Source organism: Thunnus thynnus, chromosome 1, assembly GCF_963924715.1.
Source record: "Thunnus thynnus chromosome 1, fThuThy2.1, whole genome shotgun sequence".
In the NCBI taxonomy this organism is placed as follows: Eukaryota; Metazoa; Chordata; class Actinopteri; order Scombriformes; family Scombridae; genus Thunnus; species Thunnus thynnus.
The window spans coordinates 303112-320000 of NC_089517.1; the positions used below are offsets into that span (position 1 = coordinate 303112).

At 44.2% G+C, this 16889-nt stretch overlaps 1 protein-coding gene across 1 annotated transcript in view; it reads left to right on the plus strand.

The window, feature by feature from the left end:
- The window catches only part of LOC137182447 (transient receptor potential cation channel subfamily M member 1-like), a 32451-nt gene that overhangs the window by 14204 nt on the left and 1358 nt on the right, over positions 1-16889 (plus strand). The window contains exons 10-18 of the mRNA XM_067589072.1: positions 2083-2217; positions 5224-5274; positions 7065-7205; positions 8174-8203; positions 8298-8590; positions 8702-8930; positions 12416-12547; positions 12630-12770; positions 12934-13062. Of these exons, the coding sequence (XP_067445173.1) occupies positions 2083-2217; positions 5224-5274; positions 7065-7205; positions 8174-8203; positions 8298-8590; positions 8702-8930; positions 12416-12547; positions 12630-12770; positions 12934-13062 (1281 nt within the window). The remainder of the gene's footprint in view (positions 1-2082; positions 2218-5223; positions 5275-7064; positions 7206-8173; positions 8204-8297; positions 8591-8701; positions 8931-12415; positions 12548-12629; positions 12771-12933; positions 13063-16889) is intronic.

Here is a 16889-nt window from a genome sequence, read left to right on the forward strand (position 1 = left end):
AATCAGCTGCTAAAGTTAACCGTTAGCTAAACATAGCTAACTATGTCTCTGTTAAACTGCACCGTTAGCTAACTTTAACCCAAATCAGCTGCTAAAGTTAACCGTTAGCTAATGAAAGCTTTTAGATGAAGGTTTCGCTAACGAGGGGGAATCAACAGAACTGCTAAACTCAACTAACAGTTAAACTGAACTGAAACTGTTTACTTAATAAAACAAATTTAAAAATATCAGTAAATAAATCATGAGAAATACTTGGATGTAGTTCAAATATAATTAAAGTTTAAACAGAACCAGGAGCTAACCTCAACCAAACTACTTCAGGTTTTTAAAATGCTATCTGATCTCAACCAAACTGTTTTTGGGGACTTTTTGCTAATTTGTTTACTGGCAGCATTTTGCTTTATATTTCAGATGTTAAACATATTTTTATAATGTTTATAACGTTCATAGGATGAGAAAGATCTGGAAGGGTTTGGGGTTGGGGGGGTCCTCAACCACCAGCTCACCTGACCTTTGGATTAAGTCAAGGAACAGCAACCTGCACTAGTCTAGATCAGTTAGATATATGATCGGGTGGATCAGGACAGGATTATCTCATATTTAAAGTGTTTTACTGCTCCAGCTGAGAAACAGCTTCAGTGAACCTGGTCTGCTGAGCTCAGAGCTGCACTGATCTGAACCAGTCTGGTGAAGCAGGGTCTCTTGTTGGTGATGAGATTTAAGAGATTGATTTTAGATCAATTAGAACATGTTGGCAACCCTGTAAAATGTAAAATTATGTTATATTTCTAGATTTCAGCATGAAGGTACATACATTCACACTAACCTAAAAACCTTTCATGAAAGCGTCCCCGTAACCATAGTAACTCATTATCACTGCTGCCCGAGGCCGGGGGAGTTGGGCTGCAGCGCCGCCTGGTGGATGGTAAAGGACCAAACATTCACGACTATAAACCGTCTGAGACCCGCGGAGCCGCATACGAGGTCGTAACGGGTTCAGTTAGACCGACGTGAAGCGCTCGACATCCAATCACTGCAAAAAGCAATTAATTTATTAATAATTCTTACAGAAATCTCCAAATGTCAAAATGTTTTGATACCAAATCACAGCAGGAAGAAGTTCTTTGTGCCTTTTTGACCATTTCTATCATTTCTTAAGTGGTTAAAAAAGGTTCAATTTAGCACCAAATCTGTGTAACAAACGGTATCAATGTAAATATAAGTGAGCATGTGAATGTTTCATAATGTTCGGAGCCTTTAAACACTCTAAAATAAAAAGGTTTATCACAGATTAATGATGAGAAAAAGAGCAGCAACTCAAGTTAATCTTCAGGTTTCCAGCTTTCAGATGATGCATCAATCAATCAATCAATCAATCAATCAATCAATCAGTCATCACTTCTATGTGTCAGATATCGTTGACCTGCTGCCCCCCTCCCCCCCTCCCCTAAAGAAGACAAACATGGGTCTCTGGTGGGTCTGTAAGGGTTCAGTTTTTGTTGGTTATGTTGATATTCTGGTTCATTGAGGATCTCAGCTTCCAAAAGTTCTTTCTGACACGTTTATTATTTATTATTCCTTTCATAGTCAAATACTGTTTGCTCATCATAGTATAGGCATGTATAGTATAGTATAGTATAGTATAGTATAGTATAGTATAGGAGGCAATAATCATGTAGGAAAACATGAACAACCAATGTTCATTTTACAGCTTTTATCATTTACAAAAGTCTTTTTCATGTGAGTGTTGAGACGTCACATCCTGCAGGTCTCTGAGTATCTGCGTCTGTACCAGATGTTTCCTCTGTGCTTCATCCACAGCCAGCAGGCTTCTTCTCCACCATGTGCTGATGTTTTTACATTCAGCGTTTGTTCAACACAAACTATCTTCCAGATCAGACCTCGCAACACAAACATTCATTAGTATCAAAGCAACCGAAGCTTCTCAGCTGCTCATTCTGTCAGAAACACGTAAAGAGTTTGAACATGTTTACAGACGTTATGAGCCTTTCAGTTGCTGGTGAGTCAGGTGACTGTTGGGAGGTACTGATGATGATGATGATGATGATGATGCTGCTGCAGGTGAACTCTCTGGAACAGGCCATGATGGACGCTCTGGTGCTGGACAGGGTGGACTTCGTGAAGCTGCTGATTGAGAACGGCGTCAACATTCATCACTTCCTGACCATCCCTCGCCTGGAGGAGCTTTACAACACGGTGAGACTCACCTGCTGCACCTGTGCAGACATCCAACACATCACACCTGCTGCACCTGTGCAGACATCCAACACATCACACCTGCTGCACCTGTACAGACATCCAACACATCACACCTGCTGCACCTGTACAGACATCCAACACATCACACCTGCTGCACCTGTACAGACATCCAACACATCACACCTGCTGCACCTGTGCAGACATCCATCACATCACACCTGCTGCACCTGTGCAGACATCCATCACATCACACCTGCTGCACCTGCTGACGGAGAGTTACAGTCACACTCTGAGGAATCTGCCATTAAAATCTGGTGTTTACAGGCAGATTCAACTATTTAATACTGAACATTTATCACATGTGATTAATTTACACGATGTAGTCACATATTAATATGTTTAGTTCACACTATAAACAGTATTAATGTAGATTAATGTAGATTAATGTAGATATAATGGTTAATAAATCATGAGTTTGGGTCTCCTCGTGTCATCTCATGCACCTTCACTCATTGGCTGATGTTGGCTGTCACTGCCTGGATTTAACTAAGCAAACAGGTAAAAGCCTTCTATTGGATAATTACTGCATGGACGATTATCTTTCAGCTGGCAACAAGTTATTGAACCCCAACTGATGCAATGAGAAGCTTCTCATTCCTTAAACAACCATGTTGATGATGTTAGTCTGTTTGAGGGTCAGATCATCGGCGTGCATCAAGAGAAAACGTCTACGGAGAAACAGAAGCTACTAGAACTGGGTTAAGAACCGTCCAAACTGGAAGGATACTGGGGAACCATCATCTTCCAGGAAGGAATCTGATTGTGATCGGCGATCATTAAATGTTTGGTGAAATCAAGTCGCAGAAAAACAACAGAAGAAGTCAGAGCTGTGTTTAATAGTGAAAGTAAGAGCATTTCCACACACACACAGTGCAAAGGGAACTCAAGGGATCGGGACTGAACAGCTGTGTAGCCTAAAGAAAACCACTAACCAGTGAGGCTAACTGGAAAACCACGGAGCATAAAGACTGGACTCTGGAGGAATGGAAGGAGGTCATGTGGTCTGATGAGTCCAGACTGATGGGAGCATCAGGGTAGGAATAGTGATGCACTCATCATGCCTCGTGCCTACTGTACAAGCCTGTAGGGGGGCAGTGCTATGACCTGGGGTCGCTGCAGCTGGTCGGGTTTAGGTTCAGCGTCCAAAGAATGAGGTCAGCTGACTACCTGAAGATACTGAACGACCAGATTATTCCATCAATGGAGTTTTTTCTTCCCTGATGGTACGAGTATATTCCAAGAAGACAACGCCAGGGTCCATCAGGCTCACACTGTGACAGACTGGTTCAGGAGAGCATGAGACACACATGGACTGGCCTCCACAGAGTCCAGACCTGAACCCCCCTCTGAGAATCTTTGGGATGTGCTGGAGAAGACTCTCCTGTCATCGATACAAGATCTTAAATTAATGCAACACTGAACGGAAATAAATCTTGTGACATGTCAGAGTCTGCCCCCCCCCCCCTCACCTGTTGCTGTGGGAATCATCCAATCATTCAGTCTCACTCTCTGCTCTGCCACACCCCTCATTAGTTCAACCACCTTCACCTGGCGCTCCCACCTGCTCGTCATCTGCAATCAAGCCAGTATATAAGCTGCCTCGGCCCACTCCCTCCTTGTCAGATTGTCTATGCTACTATGCTAAGTCATCTTGCTATCTTCACTGGACTGCCTTCCTGGTTCCTGATCAGCTTGTCTTCGACCATCGCTCCTCGTCTCTGCCCCGGTAAACCCACCAGCCTTCTGTCCCTGACTCTGAGTTCTGCCTGCCTGTTCCCTGGTCTTTGTCCGCTGTGGGAGTGGAAGATCCGGTGGAGTCATACTCATTAGAACTGTGTTTCTCCGACCGTGCTAATATTGCCTTGACATCATGTGAAATAAAGACTGCAAAGTTTATACCAGTGTCGTTTGTGCTGCTATTGGGTCCATCCTATACCCGTTACAGTGACACTGCAGAAGCTGATAGAAACGACGCCACAGCGAATCACAGCTGAAGGAGGTCCAACGAGACATCAGAGTGTGTGACCTTTTGTTCTTTAGGTGGCCAGGCAGTTTATTACAGGTCCCTTCATGTTAAACTATTTTCCTGGAAGTTTCCAGAGTAATTTTCAGGTATTTAAGGATAATTTTAGATAATTTTAAAGGTGCAGTTTGGTACAAATTATAAGAAGAAATGTGAAAAGTGTGAAGTTGGTTTAGTTGATGAGAGTCGTTCTGTTTGGATTCTTAACAGTTATGATATTTAGCATATTAGTTTCCTTCTTAAAAACTCTTAATGAGCACATTTCCTGTATTTTAATTGCACAAACCTTTCAAAGACATGAATCAACAGTCACACAGCAGCCAGTTTCAGGAAATAACTGAAAAAAACCTGATATGCTGACATCATTTCATACACACGGCAAATAATAAACTGTTACACCTGCAAATTACTGTGGAGATTAAAATGAAGGGGCCTGTACAATAAAACATTATGGTCTTATTTAAACATTGTTGAAATCAAGCTGAAACAGGAAGCAGTCGCTCTTCAACCCGACCGCGTCGCAGCAGTTTTAACCTCTTCAAACATGCAGCTGCTCTGAAGACGAGTTATTAAAACAAAAGCTTTCTGCTTTAACCTCCATCTTCTCGTTCACATGTTTATGTGCAGCTTAAAGCCTCCAGTGATCCACTCTGAGGTCTGTTAGATCACCGCTGTCTCTAATCTTAATCTAAAAAAGCTCTTAAAACAACATGCGGTGGTTCATGTCGGTCACATTATTGTCAGATTAAAGTGACGCTCTGCTGCCGTCTGTCTGCTCAGCTTTAATTCAGACTTTCTGTTCAACTTGTTTGGTTTTTACTCGTTTTCACACTGAATTAATCTGCTGGTTTAAACGTGTCTGCAGTCTCTCTGACAGCTTCATCAAACTACTCTTCATCATTTTGCTGTTTGTCTTGCAGAAGTTGGGACCAGCCAACACGCTGCACTTTGTGGTCCGAGACGTCAAAAAGGTGAGAACCAGGATTTAATACAAACTGTTGGTTTGAATATAATATGATCCCACATTTACTGTATGAAACTGGTCTAATTCCTGCTCATTCACACAGAATCTCTGATCGACTGTCTCGTCCTCCAACATAAAATGAGCCACTAGTGTCCAGAAAAAACTCACATATATAAAAAGTAAATATATTCAGGCCTGTAAATTCCTGTCTGTCCAAGAAATATGATGGTTTAGAAGCTGTTATTCCTGTAAATTGACTTATAAAAACCTAAATATTGGAATATATTGGCACTGGAATCAATAAATTGATCACTTTAATGGCAGCTGGTTGTGCAGCAGTGAAATAGACACACAAAGACATGTTTAAACTATACATACACACATGTTTAAATGATGTAAATATGAAATCTAAATCTCCTTTTCTTTAGTTGAGAAGGTGTGAAACACTTTTTATCTGTTAAATTTGTTTAAAAAGGATCCAAAAGATGTGAAACTGTGTCTGTTTGGTGTGTTTCAGACAGAACAGAAAGAGTTCCTGCTGCAGATGTTTAAAACTGTTTTCTATATGAGAGATAAATACCAACAGCTAGAGGATGATGATGATGATGATGATGATTGAAAGGAAGGATGTGTGATGATATCGTTCAAAGGAAGAGCTGACGAAGTTCTTATTTTGAAGACGTTTATTAGACGATGGCTGTCGGGTCCATTCCATGTACAAAGATGGTCTGAGCACCGTACCACTGTCGGTGCATAGCTTATATGGGGTTACACATCTGTATCTTATCACATGAACCTGTTGTGGAAATTTTCTCTCGAGAAAGAAGGCACATGGAGACATAAAGAAAGCATTAAACATTGTTACTTGTTGAAGCAGTTGTAAACACTGTACAATCCATCACATCATCAGTAACAATTATACAAATGTCCACACACAAACAAAAATACAATCATCTTGTATTTTTGGAGAGAAAGCATGTTGTTCAGCCGGCCCTTTCTCTAAAGATTGTGAACTCAAACTAGACAGCTTTATATCTCTCCAGAAGCAAAGCTAAAAACAGTCTGGTCCCTAAATGGACACTTCCACAAACCATTACACCTTCTTACAAACAAGTATGGTCTCTAAAACAGCAGGCTTAAGACAAAGATATCTCTAGCTAACCCCAGAGGTCAGCAAGCAACCCTCAGATAGAAACAGGTTCAAGAGTTCAACTAGCCTAGGAGCAGGATTTCTTCACCAACATGTGTCCCCAAAATGACGATGACATTACATCACATTCAGTTGATAACAAACATTGACTCCTTAGTTTGAAAACATTTGTAACATATATACAAAAGATTTATAAAATGATAACCTACCATTCACTTTTCTTTCACAGGTTACACATCTGTATCTTATCACATGAATAACATAGGTTCTCCATGGGCACTAGGTCAGTTGGGAGCCATCCATCATGTAATTGACAGCTGCCTCACAACATATTATGTGTCACAACAAACCACATCTGGAACAGTTCCAAACTTGACCATGGATCCATTGTTTGTATCTCTAAGGTCCCCCTGAAGGGCCATACCATGTTACCTAAGGTGACATGCAGACTCTGGAATGTTTATGTCACATGTCCAACACCCAAAATCAGTGAAGTACATAGGGTCAGATAAAAGTCATACTAACAGTGATGATGTCAGTTGATGATGATGATGATGATGATGAGGTTAATATGTGTATTATAGTGTCAGCAGTGTCTCCAGATCCTAAAATCAACCCTGACTGACCCCAGCTGACTTGTCTTCCAGGGGAATCTTCCTCCGGATTACCAGATCACGCTGATCGACATCGGACTGGTGCTGGAGCTGCTGATGGGAGGAGCTTACCGCTGCAAATACACCAGGAAGAGCTTCAGGACGCTGTACAACAACCTGTACGGCCTGAAACGAGTGAGCTGACGTCCGGTGTTCAGCAGACAGGACGTGTGATGTAGGCTGTGATGCTTTATTAGAAGTTCTGGTTCTGAGTGTTCATGACACTCTGCACTCGAACTCCTCGGTGCTGATGAAGATGAATTAGACGTGTAACATGATGAATATTCAGTTTCCATTGAGCCGTCAGTGGAGAAGCTTCATCAGTCGTCCGTGTCGATGTTTCAGCTTCTTTGGGCTCAGATCAGACCTGCCGGGTTTCTCCCTGTTTTCACCTCCTGCTCTGCTCCCATGCTGTAGTTTCTCCTGAGAAACTCCCCTAATCTGCATTAATCAATTCAATTTTTATTTATATAGCGCCATATCACAACAGAAGTCATCTCAAGGCACTTTTCACATAGAGCAGGTCAAGACCGTACTCTTTAATATACAGAGACCCAACAATTCCCCCATGAGCAGCACTTGGCGACAGCGGTAAGGAAAAACTCCCCTTTAACGGGTAGAAACCTCAAGCAGACCCCGGCTCTTGGTGGGCGGCCATCTGCTTTGACCGGTTGGGTTGAGAGAGAGAAAGAGAGAGGGAAAGGGGGAGGGGGGACAGAAGAAAAAAAAAAATCTGCATTAATCTGCATTAATCTGCATTAATCTGCAGGTCCTCAACCTTCATTATTAGTAATCGTCACACAAACACATCTACATGTTTCACATGTGTGTCTGACATTACACAAGTTGCCAGATCACAATCTACACACACAATCTACACACAATCTATGGCTGTTTGATGTGTTGGAGTTTCCGATAATTTGAAACCTAAATGTTTGCAGTTATTTTTCCGTTGCTGCTCTGACGCTCGCTTTTTTTCTGACTGCTGATTTCCTGCAACTCCTGCAAACTCCCAAGCTGCTCAAAGCTCTAATATCTGTTCTCTCTTTTGGAAAGATGTGTCTCTATAATCAACTAATCTCACATTATTTTGTCTATTTCAGCCTAAAGCTTTGAAACTTCTTGGAATGGAGGTATGTTATTGTTTATTTAAAACAGTTTCAGAAACTGTGGTACATCAGTTTTGAGAATAATAGTTCCTGACATGTTCTTGTTCTCTTACTCAAGGATGACGAGCCTCGTCCAAAGGGAAAAGGGAAGAAGAACAAGAAGAAAGAGGAGGAGGAGGACATTGATGTGGACGACCCCGAAGTCTGCCGGTTTCAGTACCCGTTCCACGAGCTGATGGTGTGGGCCGTGCTGATGAAACGCCAGAAGATGGCGTTGTTCCTGTGGCAGCGGGGGGAGGAGGCCATGGCCAAAGCTCTGGTGGCCTGTAAACTCTACAAGGCCATGGCCCATGAGTCATCCCAGAGCGAACTGGTAGACGACATCTACCAGGACCTGGAGAACAACTCCAAGTGAGTCCAGTCAGTCTGGAGAGCCATTTCCATGTCAAGCTCGACCAAGAAAAGTTTTCTGTCCAGTTTATTCAACTGTTTAAGTCATAATGTTATGTTGCTCCTGTGCAGGGAGTTCGGTCAGCTGGCCTACGAGCTGCTGGATCAGTCATACAAACACGACGAGCAGGTGGCCATGAAGCTGCTGACATATGAACTGAAGAACTGGAGTAACTCCACCTGTCTGAAGCTGGCAGTGGCCGCTAAACACAGAGATTTCATCGCTCACACCTGCAGCCAGATGCTGCTGACCGACATGTGGATGGGCTGTCTGAGGATGGGAAAGAGCAACAGCCTGAAGGTAGGAACAGCCTGATGGTAGGAACAGCCTAAAGGTAGGAACAGCCTGATGGTAGGAACAGCCTAAAGGTAGGAACAGCCTGATGGAAGGAACAGCCTGAGGGTAGGAACAGCCTGAAGGAAGGAACAGCCTGAAGGTAGGAACAGCCTGAAGGTAGGAACAGCCTGATGGTAGGAACAGCCTGAAGGTAGGAACAGCCTGAAGGTAGGAACAGCCTGATGGTAGGAACAGCCTGATGGTAGGAACAGCCCGAAGGTAGGAACAGCCCGATGGTAGGAACAGCCTGATGGTAGGAACAGCCCGAAGGTAGGAACAGCCCGATGGTAGGAACAGCCCGATGGTAGGAACAACCCGAAGGTAGGAACAGCCTGAGGATAGGAACAGCCTGATGGTAGGAACAGCCTGATGGTAGGAACAGCCCGAAGGTAGGAACAGCCCGATGGTAGGAACAGCCTGATGGTAGGAACAGCCCGATGGTAGGAACAGCCCGATGGTAGGAACAGCCCGATGGTAGGAACAACCCGAAGGTAGGAACAGCCCGATGGTAGGAACAGCCTGAAGGTAGGAACAGCCTGAAGGTAGGAACAGCCTGAAGGTAGGAACAGCCTGATGGTAGGAACAGCCTAAAGGTAGGAACAGCCTGATGGAAGGAACAGCCTGAGGGTAGGAACAGCCTGAAGGTAGGAACAGCCTGATGGTAGGAACAGCCTGATGGTAGGAACAGCCCGAAGGTAGGAACAGCCCGATGGTAGGAACAGCCTGATGGTAGGAACAGCCCGAAGGTAGGAACAGCCCGATGGTAGGAACAGCCTGAAGGTAGGAACAGCCTGAAGGTAGGAACAGCCTGAAGGAAGGAACAGCCTGAAGGTAGGAACAGCCTGAAGGTAGGAACAGCCTGATGGTAGGAACAGCCTGAAGGTAGGAACAGCCTGAAGGTAGGAACAGCCTGATGGTAGGAACAGCCTGATGGTAGGAACAGCCCGAAGGTAGGAACAGCCCGATGGTAGGAACAGCCCGATGGTAGGAACAGCCCGATGGTAGGAACAGCCCGATGGTAGGAACAACCCGAAGGTAGGAACAGCCCGATGGTAGGAACAGCCTGAAGGTAGGAACAGCCTGAAGGTAGGAACAGCCTGAAGGTAGGAACAGCCTGAGGGTAGGAACAGCACTGAGGGCTTCTGTCAGAGTTGAATCTAAAAAAAACACAAAGAGAAGTGCTTTGGTTGACTTTGGTTCAGGTTCAGGTCCTTTGGCGCCATTATACATGGTAGCACTCTAGATCTGAAATGAATAGATGATTAATCAATTGGCTGAATGACTGGAAATGTATTGGCTTCTTTCTATGCAAAACACCAAATCCTCTCTGGTAGCTGCTTCTCACATGTGCATATTTGCTAGTTTCCCAGTTTTCCATGAAAGTCAACTCAACATCTTCTTGTTTGTGACTGTTCAGACAAAACATCTGAATATGTTCACTTGGGCTCCTGGGAATAAAGACAGGGATTTGATCTACTGATCAATCAATGGATTATGACAGGAAGATAATGACAGTACTCATATGATGGAATAATACAACCTGTCCCTCAGTTTGATAAAATGCAACTTTACAACAAATGAGCTCAGTAGAAACTAAAACTAGATTCATCTTGCTCCCTTGTACCTACGTGTGTGTAGCAGGACTCATTGTTCTGGTACTCTGTTGGTATACAGGAAGTACTCTGTAAATAGGGAATAATGACGCTGTATGTCGCGGGCTGCAGTCTAAAACTTTACCTTAAAGTCTGCAAATTTCAGTGTTTGGATTAGACTCAAACACAGCCTGTATATACAGATGGACATAGAGAGGTGTGATGTCACCTGTTGGTTTCACTGGCACCAGTTTGAAGCCCAGTGTTGCAGTTTATGGTCACGCCTCCGAAACGCCCCTCGGACTGAAGCTAATGCTAGCTTACTGGGAACACCGAGCACTGCACACTTGGGCTAACGTTAGCTACTTTATCATGTTAGCTACTATAGCTAAACTGTGCTAACAGGGCAGGTATTGAAATCAAGTAACATTAAACTTAGTGAAATATTGTGACAATAGTCTGACTCAGTGTGAGTCCAGGAGCCAGGGAGAGCCACAGCTGTCAATCAACGCCCACACAGCAGACATCAAAGCTAATTTAAGTCTTCAAATCTTAATAACAGAGCAATAATTTCTAAAATGACCACCAGCGCACTTATGAGAGGGCCTGAATTTAGAGACTGAGACCAGAATGACTCGTTGAAAACAATGATTGACTTAGTATTTCCAGAGAGAAGTTGAGGCTTTTTGAAGCAGTTTGAATCAATTGGAGCCGCTAGCAGTCATCAGTTGCACTTAAACCCTCTGGAACGGAGCGTAGTGTCGACGCTTCACTTGTTCTACAAAACATTAAATAACTTCGGAACCGTTTATGATATCGACAAGCTTATTTTTTGGTCTGAACTGTGAGATTACCAGCTTTCTGAGGCATCTTGAATGGTTCCTTTACAACCATCAGGGCCGATTTACCATGCGTGCAATCAAGTGATGCAGGAACAGGAGCTTGCTGGCTTACAGGCTTCACTCGAGTCACTGTGTGAACTGACTGCAGTCTTCCATATATCAACTGATTAGGTTGTCAATTTCTCAGTGATATATAACAGTTTGATATTTACACTCAGAGGTGATGTTGACCAAAGCACCAGAATGTATATATTGTCACAGTGTCTACTAAAAAAATGCCTGAGATAATCTGCAAATAAATGGCTGTAACTCACTGAAAACTTCACATCAAGCTCCAAAACACCTAAATACAACTTTTCGCGTTGAAAAAACAAATATTCCCTGGTTGACTTTGGGGTTATTCAGCAAAACATACATTTTTTTCACTGGGCACTTTTTTTTTTTTTTTGTCAAATATGGTATTCTCACACAAAGGTAATGCATGATGGTGACTTTATACTGCACCAGAAAGACCAGGTTCCCCTGAATAATATGATGTATAACACTTGATTCTCACTGACAGAATAAGCTCAAAATTGGCAAAAATATAAAACCATGTCCAGGCACTTTGTTTATGTGGGTTTTAGAGGGTTATGGTAGTTCAGCCTCAGGTCAGGTAGCTGCTGATTGGACTCTGTCTTGTTGTATGTACTCTGGTTATTCTATTGTTGCTATTTGTTTTCTACTTTACCTGTATAAAACATATTTATCAACCTGAAATGCTGTATCTAGATGTACAGTAAACCTTCAGGGTATCATTTGTCAGCTGACTGATGAACAAGCTCAAAAAGAAAACAAAAACTCACAATATGTCCAGCCATGACAAGTTTTGTCTTTGGTATTTATATATATAAACATGGTTTGACAGAGACCAGGGAATATCTAACAGCTTCATATTCGCTGTTTTACTGCCACACAGCCGCCTCTTATATTGTCATTATAAAAAGTCTTTTGCTCCCCTTCCTTGTGTCTGCAGGTGATTTTAGGAATCATTTTCCCTCCTGCCATCCTCCTGCTGGAGTTTCGTATCGGAGACGAATCTTCGTTTCATTCTTCCAAACAAAACAATGATGGCAAAACTAAAGATGATGACAACAAATCCAGCAAGGTACACCGCCGACACCTGAGCAGCTTCAGTACCGTTCACGTCGCCAGAGAGAGTTTATTACTGATGAGGATTCTGTTTTCAGGACGCCGTCTCTAACGTCGACACAACATCCAAGAAAGGAGACGAAGAAGAGAACCAGAAGAAACACAGGAGGAGGGTTCCCATCGGGAGGAAGATCTATGAGTTCTACAATGCTCCCTTCACCAAGTTCTGGTTCAACACGGCAAGTAGACTTTTATTGTTTCGAAACATGTTGAAGCTATAATAGAAAATAATAATAATGATAATAATAATAATAATAATGGTGATAACAGTGTGAAACTGACACCTGTATTAGATGAGATTATATTAGTCACATTAAACACCTGTGTGTCTGTGTGTGTCAGATCTCCTACCTGGTCTACCTGATGTTGTATAATTACATCATCCTGGTGAAGATGGAGCGATGGCCGTCTCTGCAGGAGTGGATCGTCATCTCTTACATCATCACTCTGGGACTGGAGAAAGCCCGACAGGTAAACACAGAGACACACCTGAACACCTGGCACTACAGGTTTGTTCATATGGATCATTGTGATGGAAACATGGAGACTCCTGGATCATCAACGTCTCCAGAAACATCATCTGACTACGATTGTCACAGCCTTCAACACGTCCACCTATAATGTATGAGAATGTGTTCTTCCTGAATTCACCCTGTATCCAAGTTGCCAGAAGTTGCACCGGGCACTGCGATCTGTGCCGCTGAGTTCATGAAAGTAGAGTGCAAAGAGTCTGAATCTGAATTTCAATATAAAGTTGGGTGTCATCTGTGTAAAAATGTACATTTACATTCAGTTCATGGAGACGGGGAATGATGTTCAGTCACCAGGACGCCTCAATGTTGAGAGTTTCTGATATTCTGCAACAAACACGTCTTCCAGATTAAAGGACAGACTCTGTGGTTGGCCCATGAACTTCAGAACAAAAGTGTTTTCTGATGTGACGCCTGGATCAGCAGGACCACATCACGTCTGAGCCTTCAACCGTCGTTACATCACTGCCGGAAATTAAATATATTAAATCATGTAACAATGATTAAGGAGAGACAGCGGCTCTTAGTCAGTGGAGCCATTTCTAGATTTACAAGTAGAAACCCGCAAAAAAATCACATATCTTAACATCACAACATTTTCCAGTTCCGGTTTATCAATGAAAATTTAAAGTGTCTACAAACAAAGCTCAGGACTTTATTTTCCATTTTGGTAATAAATCAAAAATGGAAAGAGATCTAATGTTCAAGAGTCCACATTTAATTCTCTTATTTTGTTGAACTGTTGCAGTAGTTTTAATTTTTATTAGATTTTTATGAATGAATCCTCTTCTGTTTATTTTGGATTTAATTGATTTAAGTGGTCGGGGGACAGACACAGTCTCTATGTGGTTTGGGGGACAGACACAGTCTCTATGTGGTTTTGGGGACAGACACAGTCTCTATGTGGTTTTGGGGACAGACACAGTCTCTATGTGGTTTTGGGGACAGACACAGTCTCTATGTGGTTTGGGGGGACAGACACAGTCTCTATGTGGTTTTGGGGACAGACACAGTCTCTATGTGGTTTGGGGGACAGACGCGGTCTCTATGTGGTTTTGGGGACTGACGCGGTCTCTATGTGATTTTGGGGACAGACACAGTCTCTATGTGGTTTTGGGGACAGACACAGTCTCTGTGGTTTGGGGGACAGACGCGGTCTCTATTTGGTTTTGGGGACTGACGCGGTCTCTATGTGGTTTCGGGGACAGACACAGTCTCTATGTGGTTTTGGGGGACAGACGCAGTCTCTATGTGGTTTTAGGATCAGACGCAGTCTCTATGTGGTTTTGGGGACAGACGCGGTCTCTATGTGGTTTTGGGGACAGACGTGGTCTCTATGTGGTTTTGGGGACAGACACGGTCTCTATGTGGTTTTGGGGACAGACGTGGTCTCTATGTGGTTTTGGGGACAGACGCAGTCTCTATGTGGTTTGGGGGACAGACACAGTCTCTATGTGGTTTTGGGGACAGACACAGTCTCTATGTGGTTTTGGGGACAGACACAGTCTCTATGTGGTTTTGGGGACAGACACAGTCTCTATGTGGTTTGGGGGGACAGACACAGTCTCTATGTGGTTTTGGGGACAGACACAGTCTCTATGTGGTTTGGGGGACAGACGCGGTCTCTATGTGGTTTTGGGGACTGACGCGGTCTCTATGTGATTTTGGGGACAGACACAGTCTCTATGTGGTTTTGGGGACAGACACAGTCTCTGTGGTTTGGGGGACAGACGCGGTCTCTATTTGGTTTTGGGGACTGACGCGGTCTCTATGTGGTTTCGGGGACAGACACAGTCTCTATGTGGTTTTGGGGGACAGACGCAGTCTCTATGTGGTTTTAGGATCAGACGCAGTCTCTATGTGGTTTTGGGGACAGACGCGGTCTCTATGTGGTTTTGGGGACAGACGTGGTCTCTATGTGGTTTTGGGGACAGACACGGTCTCTATGTGGTTTTGGGGACAGACGTGGTCTCTATGTGGTTTTAGGATCAGACGCAGTCTCTATGTGGTTTTGGGGACAGACGCGGTCTCTATGTGGTTTTGGGGACAGACGCAGTCTCTATGTGGTTTTGGGGGACAGACACAGTCTCTATGTGGTTTTGGAGACAGACGCAGTCTCTATGTGGTTTTGGGGGACAGACACAGTCTCTATGTGGTTTTGGGGACAGACGCGGTCTCTATGTGGTTTTAGGATCAGACGCAGTCTCTATGTGGTTTTGGGGACAGACGCAGTCTCTATGTGGTTTTGGGGGACAGACGCAGTCTCTATGTGGTTTTGGAGACAGACGCAGTCTCTATGTGGTTTTGGGGGACAGACAGTCTCTATGTGGTTTTGGGGACAGACGCGGTCTCTATGTGGTTTTGGGGACAGACACAGTCTCTATGTGGTTTTGGGGGACAGACACAGTCTCTATGTGGTTTTGGGGACAGACGCGGTCTCTATGTGGTTTTGGGGACAGACACAGTCTCTATGTGGTTTTGGGGACAGACACAGTCTCTATGTGGTTTTGGGGACTGACGCGGTCTCTATGTGGTTTTGGGGACAGACACAGTCTCTATGTGGTTTTGGGGGACAGACGCAGTCTCTATGTGGTTTTAGGATCAGACGCAGTCTCTATGTGGTTTTGGGGACAGACGCGGTCTCTATGTGGTTTTGGGGACAGACGCGGTCTCTATGTGGTTTTGGGGACAGACACGGTCTCTATGTGGTTTTGGGGACAGACACAGTCTCTATGTGGTTTTGGGGACAGACGTGGTCTCTATGTGGTTTTAGGATCAGACGCAGTCTCTATGTGGTTTTGGGGACAGACGCGGTCTCTATGTGGTTTTGGGGACAGACGCAGTCTCTATGTGGTTTTGGGGGACAGACACAGTCTCTATGTGGTTTTGGGGGACAGACACAGTCTCTATGTGGTTTTGGGGACAGACACAGTCTCTATGTGGTTTTGGGGACAGACGCAGTCTCTATGTGGTTTTGGGGGACAGACACAGTCTCTATGTGGTTTTGGGGACAGACGCAGTCTCTATGTGGTTTTGGGGGACAGACGCAGTCTCTATGTGGTTTTGGAGACAGACGCAGTCTCTATGTGGTTTTGGGGACAGACGCGGTCTCTATGTGGTTTTGGGGACAGACACAGTCTCTATGTGGTTTTGGGGGACAGACACAGTCTCTATGTGGTTTTGGGGACAGACGCAGTCTCTATGTGGTTTTGGGGGACAGACGCAGTCTCTATGTGGTTTTGGAGACAGACGCAGTCTCTATGTGGTTTTGGGGACAGACGCGGTCTCTATGTGGTTTTGGGGACAGACACAGTCTCTATGTGGTTTTGGGGGACAGACACAGTCTCTATGTGGTTTTGGGGACAGACGCGGTCTCTATGTGGTTTTGGGGACAGACACAGTCTCTATGTGGTTTTGGGGACTGACGCGGTCTCTATGTGGTTTTGGGGACTGACGCGGTCTCTATGTGGTTTCGGGGACAGACAGTCTCTATGTGGTTTCGGGGACAGACACAGTCTCTATGTGGTTTTGGGGACTGACGCGGTCTCTATGTGGTTTCGGGGATAGACACAGTTTCTATGTGGTTTTGGGGGACAGACACAGTCTCTATGTGGTTTTGGGGACAGACACAGTCTCTATGTGGTTTCAGGGACAGACAGTCTCTATGTGGTTTTGGGGGACAGACACAGTCTCTATGTGGTTTTGGGGGACAGACGCAGTCTCTATGTGGTTTTGGGGACAGACGTGGTCTCTATGTGGTTTTGGGGA